The sequence below is a fragment of the Dendrobates tinctorius genome, unplaced genomic scaffold (assembly GCF_039654945.1).
Source record: "Dendrobates tinctorius isolate UK_male_01 unplaced genomic scaffold, ASM3965494v1 ptg000114l, whole genome shotgun sequence".
NCBI classification, from domain to species: Eukaryota; Metazoa; Chordata; class Amphibia; order Anura; family Dendrobatidae; genus Dendrobates; species Dendrobates tinctorius.
This window is the reverse complement of record NW_027361782.1, coordinates 21,935,472-21,955,353: the sequence shown is the minus strand read 5'-3', so window position 1 is coordinate 21,955,353 and position 19,882 is coordinate 21,935,472. Positions and strand designations below refer to the sequence as shown.

The window sequence follows — 19,882 nt, the reverse complement described above, 5'->3', positions numbered from 1 at the left end:
TACAACTTACCTCAATGTCAGAGGGATCAATTTCTGCTGTGGCTATTGTAACCTTCCTTCACCTCTCCCCTTTATCTTTATCCTCACACCTGTATTATACATTTTAGCAGCCTTTGTGTTTGGCACTTATGACAATAACCCAGAACAATGTAGCATCATAACACACTACATTTGGCAGGTAATATGGTCTGTTCCTTCAGCTATGGATACATTGTATACTCTTCCCCCAGTTTCCTGATCTTAGCCAGAGACTAGATAATATCATGGAGGGAGCTGCACAGAAGCCAGTGCTGTGCTCTGTGGTGGAGGACATGCAGATGGCATGGATGTGGAGTCATCTGCTATGGAGCCAGGCATTGCCAGCATTGCTGCTGTGCTCTCTTGCAGATCATGTGAGCTGGGCTCTGTGTCTGTAATGGAGCCAGCAGCTGACTGGTGTTCTGCTGGCTGCTACTTTCCTGTGCGAAGCTGATTTACTTGTTTAAGGTCTGACCTCATCATCCTGTCAGTATGGATCCCACCTCCACAGTGAGCAGCAGTGGCAGAGCATGGGCTGGAGGTGCTTGCAGCATGCACCAGGGACAAGGCTGCTCGGCTCCTGCACTGAAGGGCTAGAGGGAGAGACAGCTGCTGCACACTTACACATTCCACTTGGTTTATTTTTTTGCAAAAAAGGAAAATGTCAGTGTCAGGGAAGAAAGAGTTTGATGTTAAGCAGATCCTCAGGCTGCGCTGGAGGTGGTTCAGCCACCCCTCACAAGGGTCTCCAGGATCTGGGGGGTGCCTGCAGCAGGAAGGATATGAGCACAGGGGGACTCCGGTTCACAATAGGCTCAAAAACCATTCCCGGGACAGGAATGGACTAAAGAAGAACAGCAGCCCTGTCCACAACATCCTGGCCCCGGTGCCAGGTCCAACCCCTGTCCACCAGCGATCCATCCCGTCCTGGCACCAGCAGAACCTTATAGAGCACCTGCAAAACAGTGAAGAGATCCCCAAACCCCACAGTACTGAGGAGAAACTGAGGAAAGAAGAGGACAACAGCATCCAGGAGGTCTCCATCCCCCCCCAGGAGAACAGGGAGGAATCCGCTGACAGGTAGGAGTTGGGCATTGATCTGTTGCGGGCTCCCCAGGAGGCATTGCACTTACTAGTTCACATCGGCCCATTGCTGATATATTGTGTCCACTGTATTGATTGCAGCGTTCTAGTTACACTTCATCCGCAACCTCCTATTTGTTGTCTCTTTGTATCCACTCCTCGTTTGGCTCCCATTCCTTCCTTCTTTTTTTTGTTACCTTTGATTTCAGCTCTTCTTTTTGGTTGTTAAGAATCATCCAACTCCTGTGTGTGATCTCACACAGAAAAGATGGAGGTCAGAAATCTTGTAGATTTAGGACCCTGGAATCCATCAGTACTCACTGTTCTTCATCCATTAACCTTGAGCCGTGAGAGGTGCTACAAGTTCTGCTCTGCCTGCTGCTGTGCCACCTAGGTGCGACTCTGCTTCATGTCAAAGTGTGAACACTGTCCATCTACAGGGCACCAATCTCAATGCAGATACTGAGCCAGGTGATTCCTAACATGGGATATCATTCCAGGAGAGGCTTGTGTCCTGGGATGGACTCTATATACTATGTACTGTAGAAGACTGAGGAGCATGTACCCTCTAAGAAGAGGCAGAAGATAGGGAGGGATATGAGATCTTACCGAGAGGGATATGAGAACTTACAGAGAGGGGTATGAGATCTTAGAGGGAGGGATATGAGATCTTACAGAGAGGGGTATGAGATCTTACAGGGAGGGATATTAGATCTTACAGAGAGGGGTATGAGATCTTACAGGGAGGGATATGAAATCTTACAGGGAGGGATATGAGAACTTGCAGAGAGGGGTATGAGATCTTACAGGGAGGGGTATGAGATCTCAGGGAGGCGTATGAGATCTTACAGGGAGGGATATGAAATCTTACAGGGAAGGATATGATATCATGCAGGGAGGGGTATGAGATCTCACAGAGAAGGGTATGAGATCTCACAGAGAGGGGTATGAGATCTCACAGAGAGGGGTATGAGATCTCACAGAGAGGGGTATGAAATCTCACAGAGAGGTGTATGAGATCTTACAGAGAGGGGTATGAGGTCTTACAGAGAGGGGTATGAGAACTACACTAGCTGAAGGTTCAGGCTGGGCCAGTGGACAGTATGTGCCTGTGCAGGGCTTGATAAACTAAGTGTAGTGGAAATGCCATATGTGAACAGTGTTGGGCTGGGGTGACAAGGGCCCACCAGTAACATTGACTTTGAGGGGCCCACTTTTCTCCTGCATACAAATATTACACTCCCCTCATTCAGAAATGCACCTATATCTCTAAATAATAATAAGCTGGGTAGTTTGGTTAATGAATGATGACTTGCTGCTTTTTTCTGTATAGAGTAAATCAAGTGAATTATGCCAAGTACTATCCATATAGTGGGGTTGGGGGCCCAGATCTGCACAGGGGCCCCCCGGGGGTTTCCCCTGTTACCCTGTGGGCCAGTCCTAGCCTGTATGTGAACGTGCACTTTACTATATATGCCAGCATACAGGACACAGGGTCAGGCAGGAAGCAGCCAAGACAATGGCTCTAGAAGTTCTCACATCTCCACTTCAGACATGGGGGCTTCTCCTAATCAAATGTTCACGCTTTTTATTTGGATGTTGAAGATTTGCTCGTAAATGTACTTCCAACAATATTTGAAGCTGTTGATGGTCTGGTCCTTAAAGCAGATTTTGCTTCAAAATCCTAATCCAAAAACTCAGTGTGATCCTAAAGAGATTTCACACTTAATTATTAAAAGTTAATACAGACCATGTATCTAAACTAGTGCGAAATATACTCCTCTTCCTGCTATGTAAGATTGCAATCCTACGTTTAGATGAAGTTGGATTCTAATGACTATTGTACTCAACGTAACAGTTCTAATATTCAGAGAATGCCAAAGAATAATAATGTTAAATTCATGCAAAGTTTGTATAGACTTCTGTACGTGGACATCAGTCATTGTGCTGTCCGATTATTATGGATAAAGGTTCTGTTCTTTATTATTGTTATGACTGCATAGAACATCTTATAGATATTACAGCTGTCACTAATCAGATCAGATTCGGTGCTGAGATTATAGTTTTATTATATAAGAAGCTCAGCATGAAGGCTGATTGGGGAAAATGTCAAGTCTATGGGGAAGTATTTCTCATTTGCATACTTCTTTCTGTATCTCAGTTATTCACAAGAAGAGGTAAGGTGCCCATGTCCACCTCCAAAATAGGTCAAATCAAGCACAATGATGAGCTATTGGACTGTAAAGCGCCCATATAATATTCTTGCATAAGGCCTTTTTTCGGGCTGTGTCTGACATTGTTCAGAGGAGAACACAAAGGGATGGTCAGAATTTTTAGCAGAGGCCATAGTGAACTGGATAGGTAATAGTACACTCACAGCTCCATTATATTAGGGATAACATCAGATCGGACAAGGGAAATCACTGTTTCATAGATGTGGATTGGTGATAGACTACAACAATAAAATCAATGGCTTTGGGTCCGATCACAATGAGGTCTATCGAAATTCTCCAAAGCAAGTAATAAAAGCACTACTCTGAATTGTAGAAGCCTAAAAACAGCAGGATACTTTGTGGCTGATTACAGGGGCATTGACAGACTTTGAGGTTAGTTTTTGGATACTTTGTGGCAGCGATGTTATATCCCACTATTTGGGCACCATATGGTGATAACTGTGGCACTGTGGGTATTTGCAGAGCTCTGTGTGTTGTGTACGGTATAATTATATTACGGTATATGTTGCATAGCATGGCACTATAGATTGAACATTATAAGACAGTACAGTGTATAAAGATGGGTTTTTACGTCCTTTAAGACAATATTCTCTGGACATTGCATGGCGCCATTATTTCAATCGTTGATGAAATTGCTGCTTACGCACTTTTTTCGTAGTATTATTTTGGAATTGTCTAGCACTATTGCACATAAAAATAATTATATTAATTTCTTTTATTATTGCTGCACAATTTACTCCTGTCTGTTCAACAGAGAAAAAGTGGAGGCAATTCTCCAAAAAAGCTGTTCTCATGGTCATCCTCTGGATCTATAATGGGAAAGAAAAATCTCATAAGCAATAATTTCAGCGTGTATGGACATAAACATCAGGAAAGGACCAAACTCCATGTAAAATAGTAATGTGCTCTATGCAAATCATTCTGGACACAACATGGGTGATATGGGCAGGTAAAGGTATTTGCTAGACCATTGGTTAATTAGTAGCCATTGTTTTTTTTTTTTCTTTTTTTCGTAAATCAATATTTCATGCGTAATAAATAAAACTAGATAACTTTGTAATATATCTTAATTCACGGACAAAATCTGTCATTATTAAGTACAGGCCCTCCAATTACTGAGATAGGAGATGGCAGTTGGTGCCCATAAAACTCGATGAAGAGAGGGAGATGAGGGAGAAGGTAGAGGCCAACACATTCTGTTGGACGTTCTATTGAAACGGAACCTCAAATGTTACACTTATATTTTAAGTGTTGATATACCGCGGCTTAGTCACATAAATAAGTGATGATGTTAATTACAAACATTTTCTGCAAATTGGCCCCAACAGACTGATACAAATCCCCCTAAGGGTACGTGCACACGCTGCGGAATCCGCTGCGGATTAATCCGCACGGATTTTGCAAAAACCGCAGATAATCCGCAGGTCCAAAGACCTGCGGATTATCTGCGGTTTTGCCTGCGGTTTGGTCCTGCGGATTCACTATCTCCACAATGGTGGAGATAGGAACCCGCAGCGGTTTCCGCAGAAAGAATTGACATGCAATTCTTTCTGCGGATTCAAAACCGCAGCAAATCCGCGCGGTTTTTTCCGCAGCGTCGGCACAGCGTTTTTTTTTTCCCATTCAAATGAATGGTACTGTACACCGCAGCTAAAACTGCTGCGTGTCCGCAGCGGCCAAAACCGCTGCGGAAACGCAGCGGAATCCGCAGCGTGTGCACACAGCCTTAGGCTGGTTTCACATTCGCGTTAAAACGACGCTGCGCACTGCGTCGTTAAGCCCCGCCCCGATCCGGCTCCCTGCCTGCCCCATCCGGGATCACCGCCTACTTTCGCATTTGCACGCATGCGATCGGCGCACCCTATCTTTAGCATAGGGTGCGCAGATCATGCGCTGCCAGTGTGAAAGTAGCGTGCTGCGCACTTTTGACGGTGCGCCGTGCGTGCCGAAGTGCAACATGCTGCATTTCGGCGAGCACGGCGCACCGTCAAAAGTGCGCAGCACGCTACTTTCACACTGGCAGCGCATGATCTGCGCACCCTATGCTAAAGATAGGGTGCGCCGATCGCATGCGTGCAAATGCGAAAGTAGGCGGTGATCCCGGATGGGGCGGGCAGGGAGCCAGATCGGGGCGGGGCTTAACGACGCAGTGCGCAGCGTCGTTTTAACGCGAATGTGAAACCAGCCTTAAAAGTGGTGCATGTAGGGTAAAAAGCAATGTTAGGTGCACCATTGCAGCCAGGTATGTTTTTCTCTGAATCACCGGAATACATGCAGTAGTTGGAAGATCTGAGTCAGAGAACAAAGGCAGAGACGAGTCCAGCGTCACCCATGGCCGGCTTCTCCCTGCACCACCCTCACTGATTGGAAGGTCGAGCTCCTGCATGTACATAGGCTGGGAACTGTCAATCTCCTGGAGATGGCCGGGGAGAAGGTGACAGCAGACCAGTCAGGTGTCTCCCTATAGTCTTTGGCCGGATCATTATACTTTATTAAAACATTTCTGCCTGCGAATGTGCAGTCAGGCTCTGGTAATGCTGCCTGTGGTTTGGGCAGCATGATTCAACTGACAGGTTCCCTTTAAGGCTGCATAGCACTCGGCCCAGTGTTATTCTATGGGGCAAATCACATCTGCAATGATTTTCTCATGCCGACAGGCATCGAGACTCGGCTCACTATGAACCATACAAGTCTATAGGTGCTTGTAAAACTGTGGGCTGCACTCAAATGTCATCCCAGTGCAGTCCGATATACACCGAGTCAGGCAAAGAAGGAGATGGAGAAATTATTTTCTTTGTCTCCTCCGCACCTGTGCTGTGATTCCCTCATGCGAGAGGATTGGAGCGCAGAACACTGACACTCGTCTCACGCTCGCTGCAGGGTTGAAGACGAGGGTCATTAGCATCTGGCATCGGATTTTGTACGCTCGTCTTTTTCCAGCCTAATAAGAGTGTTCAGTATGTAATCTGAGAGAAAAGAACATTGAAGTGATTTGTCCCAATTTACTAAAGAATTAGGGTGAGTTATCTGCTATATGTAGATGGCATCCTGAATGGAGCAGAATTGCATGTTCTTTATTCATTGTCCAAGAGTCTTCTGGAGAAAGCCAAGTACAGCGCTCCACAGCCTGTCCTCGAGGTCCTAGAGATCCAATCTCAGGATCTATCTGGAGGTCTGACTGCTGAGACCCCCCAGGGATCAGCTATAATGATAGACGCTAAGATGTTTTTGTTAATTCAATTCATCCTTTACAGCTACTTTCTTTAAGTTTGGTGCATTTTCAGCGCTTAAATCCAAAAGTCAAATCTACACCCGATACAATTAGCTCCAAAGCTACTCAGCAAAGACAAGGATGATGCCGAGGATCTTCTGTGAATATTTGTACATAGAAAATCTGCAGCCGATTACAGTCTCGGCGGTTTTGACGGATTTCAAATAAATCTCATTCACACGATGCAGAATTTTCCAGCAGAAATGTATCTCTAAAGTTGGTTTCACATTAGCGTTTTTTTGCGCAGCGCATCGTGCGAGACCATGCGCATGCGTCATGCGTCCCTATGTTTAACATGGCGTGCGCATGGTCTTGCGTTTGTACACGTTCGTATGTGTTTTTGTGCGCATGCGGTTTTTCAAGGTGTGCGCCTAGGCCCGCCAGACGCAACCTGTTGCATTTTTGGGTCCGCCGAAAGGCGAAAAAAAAGCACATGCGCACGCTTGCGCACGGAATGCAACAAAATAACACATTACAATCTATGAGAACGCAGGCGTGCGCATGGACATGCGTTCGTTTGCGTTTTTGTGCGCATGCGTTTTGGGCGTAAAAATGTTTAGACACTGGTTTTAACCCCTAGAGAACGACTGCGCGTAAAAAAACGCAAACGCATGCAAAAAACGCATGGTGCGCAAAAAAACGCTAATGTGAAATTAGCCTAAAACAGAAATTAAAATGTTAAGAACTTCACAGTGATTTCCACCAGGTTCGATGCAGAGGTGTAATATTGGCACCGACTCTAACATGTTGGATTAGGCTACTTTCACACATCAGTTTTTTGCCGTCAGGCAGGATCCGGCTATTTTTTGAAAAAACGGATCCGGCATAAAATTTGGAGAACTGTAGAAACGGATCCGTTTTTTTGCTGGATCCGTCTTCTGTTCCTGGGGGCTGGCCAATTGGATCTGAGCATGCGCAGACTTAAAAAAACCGGATCCGGTGGCTGGATCCGTCTTTTTCTGGATCCGGTGCATTCCGGCGCCCATAGACTTTCATTGTAACAAAAAGCTGGAAGCGCCGGATCCGGCGCTTCCGGCTTTTTCACCGGAGACAAAAAACGTTACAGTAGCCGTTTTTTCCAGACGCCGGAATGAGACAAGTTGCCGGATCCGGCAAAAAACGGATGAAACGCAATGCCATCCGGCACGATCCGGCGCTAATGCAAGTCAATGGGGAAAAACTGGATCTGGCATTGCATTTTGCCGGATCCGGTTTTACAAAAAAAAGCCGGATCGCGCCTGAAGGCAAAAAACTGATGTGTGAAAGAGGCCTCAGGCTACTTTCACACATCAGGTTTTCGGCGTCAGGCGCGATCCGGCGTCGTGCCGGAATGCCGGATCCGGCAAATGTTTTGTAAAACCTGAAGTGCCGGATCCGGTTTTCTGCCGGATCCGTCTTGTTCTTGACAGACAAAACCGGATCCGTCTCATCCGGTTCATCCGTTTTTCTATCCGTTTTTCTATCCGTTTTTCGACGGATTACGCCGGATCCGGTTTTTAACATTGACCCTTGTGGCCTTCCGAACGGGATTGGCTACTGGAAAACTAGATATAGCATGTTCCTACAGCCCTTCTTTGACAGGTTGTAGAGAAGAAAGTGCAGGTTGGAGAGAAGAGCAAGTTACTGGCGAAGATGGATGTTGTCATTGGAAATATTACCACTAGAAGTTCTGTGACGGTTTCAGGGACAATTTTCCATTATACTTTATGTCACCTCAAGGCAGAGTACACTGGGATGACAGAGTGTGAAAGATTTGTGCCCTAAACTTGTGTACCTTCTGGACCAACAGTATATACCTTTGCCAACCAAAGTTGGCTATCTTGTCATGGTCTTACTATTTTTAGCTTTAGGCCACAGGTGTGTACCTGGTTGTGTTTTATGCAAAGTATTTCACCTTTTAACAAAAGTTGTGTACATTGTTAGGAAATCACCAACAATAAACACAACTTTTTAGGTGAAATACTTTGCTTCAAACACAACCAGGAACACAACTGTGGCAAAAAGCTAAAATTTACCCACAGTTATATACCTGGTTTTGAATACCTTTTTACCTTTGAAATACCCTGTATTTAACCTTTTTTTAAAACATAGTTCGCCGCAGAAAGAAATGACAGACAACCATTGTGAAACGAATTTAACTTTTATTTAAATTTTTTTTTTTTTTATGTTTTTAAAGTGCAAAAAACTTTTTTAATAAAGGTTTTAAACCCAATGGGCATTTTTATTACAACAAAAAAACATTACAAATCTGTGTACTGTGGGGTGGAAATACTGCTGGAGGGGCTGCGGGACACTTCGACACTGGGTGTGTGGAGAGAGGACTGGGATCGTGGTGGGGAAGGAACAGTTAGAGGTGAAGGTGTGGAAAAAGCTACAGAATGGGTGGACATGTGGGAGGCAGAAGAGGTGGTGGGCGGTGGAGTGGAGGGTTGGGCAGGGACTGTAGGAGCAGATGATGTTGATGGAAAGTTGTATGGGGAAGGAGTTTGGTACGGGGAAGGAGTTTGGTACGGGGAAGGAGTTTGGGACGGGGCAGGTTGCTGGAAGTGGGGAGATGTCTGGTACTGGTGAGGTTGCTGGTATGTAATAGGAGGGGGAGGATGGAAAGTGGCTGGAGGGGGTGCAGATGTAATAGGAGGGGGAGGATGGAAAGTGGCTGGAGGGGGTGCAGGTGGAGGAACTACAGTGGTGGGAGGTGGAGGTTGGGAGGTAACCTGCTGTAGAGCACCGTGGCACGAATGCATTACATGCATCTGCTGGGTAGGAGATAGTGTTGCCATGCGCTCCACAACAGACCTGAAAAAGGTGTGGTTTGGCGAAGATCTTGCTTCTGAATGCATGGTTTGCAGAAGTGTCTTCACCTCCAGAATGCTGGAGTTGATCTGCTGAAAGCCTGCGGCGATTTGCTCTGACAAGACTTTGAGACAGTTCTGGAAAGATGCATTCAGATGCAATAACTCTTGCGCATAACTCTTTTCCTGACCCCTCTGCCGCTGCCGCCCAGTACCCGCAGGTGTACTAGAGGCGGCAGGGGCAGAAGGGTGGGGTAAAGGGAAAGCGATCTCCTCACCAGCAGCTTCATGTAATGTAGGCGGCCACGATGCTCCTGTGCTGGTGGATGGGACAGATGGGTCGAATGTGTGGGAAGGCTGGGAAGGTGCAGATGTACCGGGGCGGTCGAAGTGTCCCTCGGTGCCGGTCTCCTCAGGGATCGCCTCAGAAGGGTCCAATCGTGCAGGCTCCCGAGTGCTGCTCACCGTGCTGTGTAATAAAGAGAAAAAAAACAATTAAAATGCTGACATGGTATGGCCCTGGCTGAAAAAAAAAAGTTACATCTAACATTTTTTTCACATGTGGTGTGTAATATTTACCTTCTGGTGAGCATTGTTTCCCGGAGGAACGACAGGGCTTGTGCGTACTTGTACTTGCTCCTGCGTCCTCCAGATCCACTCGGGGCCCGCATCTCTTTATTGAACTCCTTCTTGAAACGATCCCTCACAGACCGCCACCGATTCACAATTCTGTTCCCTGAAACGAGAAAGGAGTGGTTAGTATACAACATCAGTGTTTCCCAAACTCCAGTCCTCATGGTCCCCAGGGGTCATGTTTTCAGGATTTCCATAGTAAATAGAAATCCTGAACACATGATCAGTGGGGACCACGAGGACTGGAGTTCGGGAAACACTGGTTTACATCAAGCAACCGTTACTGTATATACTTACGCTCTTTAATCTGGGCCCGAGCTTCGAGGTCCTCCCAGCGGCCCACAAGGAGAGAACAGATTTCCTCCCAGAGTCGTCGGGTAATGATCAGGTCAGCGTGGCGGCGGTCAGCCATATTCCAGAGCGGCTCCCTTTCTCTGACGAGATCGATGAGGCGGTCCACATCAATCCCTCCATCCTCACCGTCAGAGTCGGGAGCACGCTGTGAAGGCTGTTAAAGAAAAAGACAAAAATAACATAATTAGCCTCCACAAAAGAAATGAAATAAAAAGTGCAAAAAAACAAAGCAAAAATATTTATACTTACACGCTGGTGACCGCCGCGTTGCTGTCGCCGACGACCCTGGGAGGCACTGCGAGGACCTCTTGGCCGAGCACCAGATTGGGAATACTAGAGAAGAAAACAAAAAATGTTATGTCTTTGGATGTAGGCATTTGTTTGCTGTGTGTGGTCTGCAGAACATTGTTTTCTATGTGTTGTGTGTAGTGTGATGTTGTGTTTCTGCGTTTGATGCAAAAAACTTACCAATTGTGAGCCCACTCCAGGTGTCTGTCCACCCCTTCCTTCTTCTTCTGGGAGCTCCTCTTCATCTTGTGATTCCTGTTTTGAAATAAAAGGCAATGAATAGACATATATTACAGAGATGATGGATTTTGGAAATAAAAACTTACCGTCAAACGCTGACGATGCGAGGGAGGGCTCCCAGAAGAAGATGTGCTGTCCTGTTGATGGCCAGACTCCATGGCTGTGGGTATTGCTGCTGCCAGTGATGCCATTTCTGCTGCTGCTGCTGCTGCTGCATCTCTTTGGCGGCTGTTGAATAAAGAGAAACAAAGGGCCAATGAATATCTTGATATTCCATGGCCCTAGTTTGGAGGAATGGGGGATTTGATAATTACCGTCTCTCATCTGCTTCTGGACTCCCCTCCCGTTCAGCATGCTGCTCCATTTGGGGTGGTGCTGATGGTGCTGCTGCTGCATCTCTTTAGCGGCTGTTGAATAAAGAGAAACAAAGGGCCAATGAATATCTTGATATTCCATGGCCCTAGTTTGGAGGAATGGGGGATTTGATAATTACCGTCTCTCATCTGCTTCTGGACTCCCCTCCCGTTCAGCATGCTGCTCCATTTGGGGTGTTGCTGATGGTGCTGCTGCTGCAGATGTCTGCTGCCTTCTCCTGCTCCTGGTTCTTGGCTTGGGTGGCATGTTGGGTGTGGCTGAGGGTCTCATTGTCTTGCTTTTATATATCTCCTGTGGGCAGAGCTACTGAGCATGCTCAGACCAAAAAAAACGGATCCGGCGCATTGCGGCGCTCATAGGCTTTCATTGTGTGAAAAAGCCGGACGCGCCGGATCCGGCGCGTCCGGCTTTTTCGCCGGAGACAAAAAACGTTACAGTAGACGTTTTTTCCAGACGCCGGATCGCGACACATTGCGACACATTGCCGGATCCGGCGAAAACCGGATGAAACGCATGGCCATCCGGCGCGATCCGGCGCAAATGCAAGTCAATGGGGGGGAAACCGGATCCGGCATTGCATTTCGCCGAATCCGGTTTCTGTCAAAAGCGCCGGATCGCGCCTGACGGCGAAAACCTGATGTGTGAAAGAGGCCTTATACATACACTTTTTCTGCACTGATACATTGTTGCAAACTCTCCTGACAGAAGAGACTTTTGTGTCACTTCTGTGTTCAGATTACAGAGTATAATGTCTGCCAAGATTGCAAATGTGCAAACTGTCGGCAGGAATAGGACAAAACATTTCTTTTTTTTCAGCCTAGGAATGTAAAGAGGAATGCTGCTCACCAACAGTAAGTGGAGATCCTTAAACAAGGGGGAAATCGGAATTTGTTGTTGTTGAACTTTTCACTATAAAAGCTATTATGTTTACTTATATAAAAATGTAAAATCCCTTTAATAGTTCTTGTACCGGGGAAATTGGAAACAGGAAGTTTCTTGTAACAATAAGGAATGGATCCGTCCGCGCCGATCTCTCCGCAGGGAGCTCAGGAATACATGTCAGTGGGTCAGTTCATCTTATCAGGGAGAATAAAAGACGTTTTGGCTTCTGCGGGGCTTCGGTCTGATAGAACTGTCTGCCATGTGTAGATAAGAACAGGGACGTCACCAAGCAATGGATGAGATCGGCACACCGATATTTGCTATTAAAGGTGTAAAACAGCGCCGTGACCATGGAGGATCCAGCGCACCAACCCGAATATTATCCATCTAATATTGGCTTCAACAACACAGGACTTTTAGACTATTTCCAGATAAAATATTGTTAGCAAGAGAAACAAAATCACAAATTGTTACATTCGGGATTAGGAGCAAAGGAAATTAGTTGTTTGAAGGCAAATGTGCAAACATCTATTGCTATAACGTATCCAGTATTAACATGAAGAAATTGTGTAAATAATTTCGGATTGGTAATATAACCTAGCGTTTTGTGTCTACAGCTCCTATGCAGAACTAATGTGTCTCCATGGTTGCAAAGTATAAACAAACCTTCTGCGTAGTCAGAATCCTCAGTGATGTTTCTCTCCATCTGCAGGATATGAAGGGAGCTAGTAAATTTGTAAACTAGAGATATCAAACTGCTGAGAAAAGCAAACAAATTTGTCCATTTTCTTTTAACCATTGGTGACTTTTTTGATCATGACAGATCCCTAATCAGTGCAGACATTTGTGAAACGTTGATCTGCTGTGTCTGAGTTTTCCGGTCATTGTGAGTGGTGCAGATTAAAAGCCATTTATTGCAAATGACTTTTGTGGATCCATCAGTGGAGACTACAATAAAGTCACAGATCACGGCAGAGAGAGATACTTATTATCCTTTATGGACCAAAAAAGACACGTGTACGGCTGCCAAACACGTCTGACGTATCGGACTGCACATAGGTTTGCACAAGAGCTGCAGACATAAAACGGTAAATTAAAACTATTTGTACAGCTGCTTCATTTGTATACTTATGATTTTCATAAACAGAAGACTAATAGTAACATTCAGATTGGTCACTAGAGATGTGGAAAGTAGTGATAAGTGACTAAAGTGCATATCACATTTTAGAAAATGTCCAGGTTCCAGCAAATATAAACAATTTGTGATTTGTTTTGTGATAATCTAAAACATACAAAACTATTTTACATGAAACAGAAGATTTCAATGGCCAAAAAAGACTCACATGACCTAAGGCAGGATTGTACAGGCTGCACCATAGAGCCTTGCTGCTATAAAATCACATGGTAGAGCTCAGCCAATCAGGATGTAGTATCCTAGCCTGTATAAAAGCTGAGGCAGGGAATTCAGTTGCCATTTTGGGGTGACTCTAGATATTGACGGTACATTACAGCTCAGCAATAGAGATAGGGAGAGAAAGCCGTAAAACACTGAGTAAACATTACAATAGTGAGTGACAGTCAGCAGTGAATAATTGTTACCATCTACAGTCATGGCCAAAATTGTTGACACCCTTGAAATTGTTCTAGAAAATGATGTATTTCTCAGAAAATTATTGCAATTCCACATGTTTTGTTATACACATGTTCATTTCCTTTGTGTGTATTGGAACAACACAAAAAAACTATGGAAACAAAGGTAAATTGGACATAATTTCACACAAAACCCCCAAAATGAGCGAAACAAAATTGTATGTACCCTCAACTTAATATTTGGTTGCACCCTTTTGAATAAATAGCTGTAATCAATCAAACTGCCCCAGGTTTTTCATACGTGAAGGCGTCTTCCACCAACAGCAATTTTAAGATCTCTCCACAGGTGATCAATAGGATTTAAGTCTGGACTCATTGCTGCCACTTCAGAACTCTCCAGGGCTTTGTTTCCATCGGTTTCTAGGAGATTCTTGAAGTATGTTTGGGGTCATTGTCCTGCTGGAAGACCCATGACTTAGGATACAAATCCAGATTTCTGAGCCCGGGCACTAATTTGCCACTCAAAATCCTTTGGTAATCTTCAGATTTCATAATGACTTGCTTACAGTCAAGATACCCAGCGACAGAGGCAACAAAAAAAACCCAAAACATGGGTGAACCTCCACCATATCTGACTATAGGTACTATGTCCTTTTCTTTGTAGGCCTCATTCCGTTTTCGATAAACAGTGCAATGATGGGCTTTACCAAAAAAGCTCTATCTTGGTCTCATCTGTCCACAAAACACTTTCCCATAAGGATTTTGGCTTATTCAAGTACATTTTGGCAAACTGCAGTCTAGCTTTTTATGTCTCTGTGTCCATAGTGGAACCCTCCTGATTCTCCTGCTACAGCATTTCATTTCATTCACATGTGGATGGACAGTTTGCACTGACACTGATGCACCCTGAGCCTGCAGGACAGCTTGAATTTCTTTAGAACTTGATTGAGGCTGCTTATCCACCATCTGGACTATCCTGTGTTGCAAACTTTCATTAAATTTTTCTCTGCCACCCACGTCGATTAGCTACATGCCATGGGTTGTAAACTTCTTGATTGTGTTATGCACTGTGGACAAAGGAACATCAAGATCTCTGGAGATGGATTTGTAACCTTAAGATTGTTGATATTGTTCAACAATTTGGGTTCTCAAGTCCTCAGACAGTTCTCTTTTCCTCTTAATGATCGCCATGCTTAGTGTGGCATACACAGACACACAATGCAAAGGTTGAGTCAGCTTCTCCCCTTTATATCTGGTTTCAGATATGATTTTTATATTACCCACACCTGTTACTTGCCACAGGTGAGTGTGAATGAGCATCACATGAAGGAAAGATGCCAACAATTTTATCCAGCCCATTGTTGCGGTTTTGTGTGAAATTATGTCCAATTTGCTTTTCTTTCTCTGTTTTTTTTTGTGTTATTCCAATAAACACAAAGGAAATAAACATGTGTATAAGAAAACATGTGTAATTGCAATACTTTTCTGTGAGAAATACTTCATTATGTTCTGGAACAATTTCAAGGATGCCAACACTTCTGTCCAGGACTCTATTTACCCATACCTGTATGTGTTTAGTACACATGTATTTGTGTTAGAAATCTTGTAATAAGTTGCATTCAGTCCTAGGAATCCCCAGAGTTTTGCACACACCTTTTTAGGGCAATCATTAGTCCAATTTTTTTGAGAAATTTGGTGAACCAGGCAAATTCGAATTTGAAACTATTTACTCATCTCTGAGAGGTGAACATTCTGAATAGATGGATTGTTGGTGCATCTTACTTCGGTGCTGCCCTCCTATGCTTTTTGCATGGTGAAACGTGCCGCGGTTGCAGGTTAAGAGATGCTACGTCAGCAGGTTGAATTAAAAAGGCAACACAAAATCGTTCCAGAAGTTTGTAACCAAAAATGAGTGAATTTGCCAAGAATTAAATTTGTGAAATTTGCTCAAATTGGCATCAAATTTATTAAGTGAATTGAATGTGCCATAGTTGAGGGTAAACAATTTGTGTTATCCTCTGAGTGCTTTCCAGACTCCTGAATTCATATTGACAAATTTAATTTATATTTATTTTTTATTCCTTCCTCTTTATTATTAAATAGAAAGGATTAAAATATAAACATTACAATCACCTCACCCATCACCTGTCTGGCTGCAGCTCCATGCCCGGCTCTCCACCGACTCGCTTCCAACTCAAGTCTTCATTCTCGGCCTCAGGCGACATTGTGAGCTGCAATGCTGGGACAAGTGAGGGATGAGTTAAAGTATTTTTTAATGTTTTTACCTTTTTCCAGACCTAAAAGAAATTCAGCAAAACAGTGGAAATGCTGAAACTTTATAGCAAAACCAACTGTGGCGACTTTTTGGTCTTCACTTTTGCATCAATGAAGTAGATAAATGCCGGTATCTTCCGGGACAAGTGTCTGGGTGAGGTCTTCGCCTGAGTTGCATTGAAGGCCATGTTGTAATAAGCAGTTTCCATAAGGTGCACAGACTTTCGGCGGATGATTGCACACCTATGATATAGATACCATTATTACTAGAGCTGTAATTCTCGCTGGAACGTCTGACAAATGTCTGTGTTGCACAGATTCTAATGAAAACGAAGAAGAAATGAGATACCGGCACTTAGAGAATTCCTGTTTTTCAATAAAACCCCCCAAAACATAAAAGAACACATTTGTGAGCCGCTGCCGCTACTCCCTCGGGGTGACATTGTGGGAACAGAGACCACACCAAGCATTGTCTGCAGTGAGGACCCTCCGAGCAGCTTCCTTTAATGTGAAAGGCGGCTGCAGAAAAGACGTCTCCTGCTATCGGGCGGAGAGATTGTAAGATCTGTGAATTCTCCCTAACATTCTCATTAATGTCATTTATCTTCATACCGAGGAGAGAGGACAATAAAACCCGCTCCATCTGTTATCATAAATCCAGGCTCGTTCCTGTACAGCAGTTCTAGTTACAGTATTTCTATTAACACCTAATGGGGTTTCCAGGATCTTAAAATAATCGTCAAAAATACCATTTTATCCCCTGCCGCAGTGATGTGCTGTCCATATGCTCGAGACCGCTGCAGCCAATCCCTGCGCTCAGTATTGATGTTGACTGGTATGACATATTACTGCCCAAGGCAGTGATTGGCTGCAGGGTTCTCATCATATGGACGGGACTCATTGCTGCAGGAAGTGAGCAGAGACCTGTGAGGAATAAAGATGCTGTGTAGTGTCTTTATTTTCTATCACCCATCACCCCCTCGTCATGGACGATTCTGTGAATGTGGATGATGGAAACCAGAGCTGATGTGAATTTATGCTCATGTTCCATTTCATTGTCCATGGTGGGCTCTGTGACCGCTGGACAGGTGAGGGAGTGCCGCTTCCTCTTACTGGGCACTGTCCGCCACTCTCCTTTGGATTAGCAGTCCTTGCGTGATGTCACATGTGACTCACGCTACAACAATGATGTCATGCCAGGAATGCTAATCAAAAGAAGAGCCGCGGATGCTGACGGGTAAGAGGTGGTGCTCCCTCTCCTCTCTAGTGGCCATACAATACTACTGTGGACAATGATTCACACACTGTGTACCGGAAACCCTTCTGTAAGTAGATGGAGAAGCGAGCTACTTCATCCTTTACTGATGTCCACAGAAACTTCAGAGGAAGTAGAGACTGCACAAGAGGAAAGATTGCACACAGTGACTGCACAAAAGCAAGAGACTGCACACAGTGACTGCACAAGAGCAAGAGTCTACATACAATGATTGCACAGGAAGTAGAGACTGCACAGTGACTGCATAGGAGGAAAGGGCTGCACACAGTGACTGCACAGGAGGAGGAGGCTGCACACAGTGGCTGCACAGGAGGAGGAGGCTGCACACAGTGGCGGTGTAAGGGGGTGAGATAGAATTACCTCCTTGCTTCCTTTCCTCTAATTGTCTTTCATCTGTTGCTGTTTACATATGTTAATGTTGATAATGCCTATGATAAATATTTGCGGTACTGCTACATAGTAAGATGTATTATCGCTCACATTTATTGTACTTCCACATGTATACATGTGTTACCATTCTTTAGAGAACTGTATTATATTGTGTTGTGTTCCTTTGGTGTAATACTGTATATATTATATGTGATGTTTGCTAATGTTCATGTACAGTTTAGGGAAAGTAAGGTGCATCCTTTTGGGATACTAGAGGAGGGCCGCTTAGTATGTAGTTCTTATAGCTAAGGGTAGGTGCAGTTCCTTTATGGGCCACTAGATGGGGGCATACTAGTGTGCACTGTAGGTATAGTGTATAGGATGGTTATAGAGGGTTAAGTGTAGGAGGGGCTGCCGGGTGGTAAGACAGGAGTTTCTAGGAAGTTAGGTCAGACAGGGCCAGGGTGCCCGTAGTGTCCGCATGGGCTATAGGCCCGGACAGCTTGGCAGCCACGTAACGTTAAAGTGCTGCAGCCCACATTATCAACGGCCACTGTGCATCATTGCAATGGGCCAGAACAGGGAAGGAAAGATGTGGCGACTCATCGCCTGGGCGGATGTCTTTAGGGCAGGAGTCGGTTGGATTGAGGAGATGAAGGAAGTTGGAGCTTCGACGAGATCGGTACAGATGGGCCAGATGCTTTACCAGAGGCAACCAAACCTGGTGGCTGATGATTTCGAGTCTGGGGCGAAACAGGCAGAAGGAATTGTCATCAAGTCGAGGTTAGGCCAGGAAGGAACTCGGGAGCAGTCTAGTATGATCCGGGCATGTACTGCACAGAAGCGACAGCCAAACGGGGAAACATGAGGAAACAAGAGAATTCCATGATGTACCAACTGTGGATGTAACGAGTGAAGTATTTAGTAAAGAGAATGTTAAAGTTATCTTGGACTATGTCTCCATTGCTGGGGGTCACCTGGAAGAGGGACCGTCGTTGCATGGGAAGTGCCCGGAGGAAGCTGAATTTGGAAATGCAAGTACGCTAAAGAGGAGAGTACAGTTTTCTGTAGGGGAAGGAGTGGACATAGATGTTGCAGTAATGCAGGTCACGACTACAGTCCTGTCCTCCCCTTAAGGCTGCACAGGAGGATGCTGCACACAGTGACTGCACAGGAGGAGGAGGCTGCACATGGTGACTGCACAGGAGGGGTGTGGTCAGGGGCAGTTTCATTTTTGAGATTCACATCATTTATATTATGACCCGCTAAAGCTGTTGATATTTGACTTTTCCTTCTTATATTGAAACTTTTTTCCTCTGTCAACTAGAGGACTTTCCTTGGATATCCATCCAGCAGTGCCTGGCTCGGGTTTAACAAAATCTGATAAACAGAGTTATAGATGAAATGTAATAATCTGAAAAATAAATCATCACAGAAATTTTTTTAAATAATAATATTATTAATTCTATTGATAGCAATGATGATTATTTACAGCGGCGGGGGCAAGCGGCACCTTCAGATCATCTGGATGTGAATCGCTGTGAATATCAGCATTTCTGTGGTGCAGTCTCCCGTCCCTGTGGGTATATGGGGACTGGGACTGGACAGATGGGCTGGGTTGTACGATGGAGCGCTGCTTCGCTTGGTGCTGACAGTCCTGTAGGTCACAGGAGCCGAACAGTTGGTGGATTTGGTGAGAGCGTGAGGATTATCAGCGAGGGACGGACGGATGGCGTGTCTCATTACACGCCACTTCAGCTGGTAATCAACAGTCAGGGCCCCCCCAGCCGACACCATGCCAGTGTCAATGTGCTGGAGTGCCAGGGAAAAACGCAGCAGCCGCACTGCTCAGTAATTGCTTTGGCAACAGGGAAGCGCAGGCATCGCAGATCACAGTGTACAATGGTGCATTTATATTGTCCTTCACTCCATCTTACTGTCTCCAGAAAAGCATTCATTCTGCACATTAATCCGCCAAAGAATATGAATTCCAAACCCACACTGGGGACGTGTATGCGTACACCGTCCCCTCTTCACTCATTGACCCTCCTGTCAGATCCGTCACTGTGGCCGCCCTAGGCCTGTAACCAACAGAACTTTTACTGAACAGTAGTCTCTCTCAGTACGATATGCTTTACTTCGATGCCTCACCTATTCTGCGGTACTTTCCTGTCAGGACCACCCCCCTGACGTTCTCTCTCCT

At 45.1% G+C, this 19,882-nt stretch overlaps 1 protein-coding gene across 1 annotated transcript in view; it reads left to right on the top strand.

Annotated features, from left to right (window-relative positions):
• The first annotated feature begins 365 nt into the window (after positions 1 to 365).
• The window catches only part of KLHL4 (kelch like family member 4), a 330,006-nt gene continuing 310,489 nt past the window's right edge, over positions 366 to 19,882 (top strand). The window contains exon 1 of the mRNA XM_073589878.1: positions 366 to 1,098. Coding sequence (XP_073445979.1) covers positions 680 to 1,098 — 419 coding nt within the window. The 5' untranslated portion in view covers positions 366 to 679. The remainder of the gene's footprint in view (positions 1,099 to 19,882) is intronic.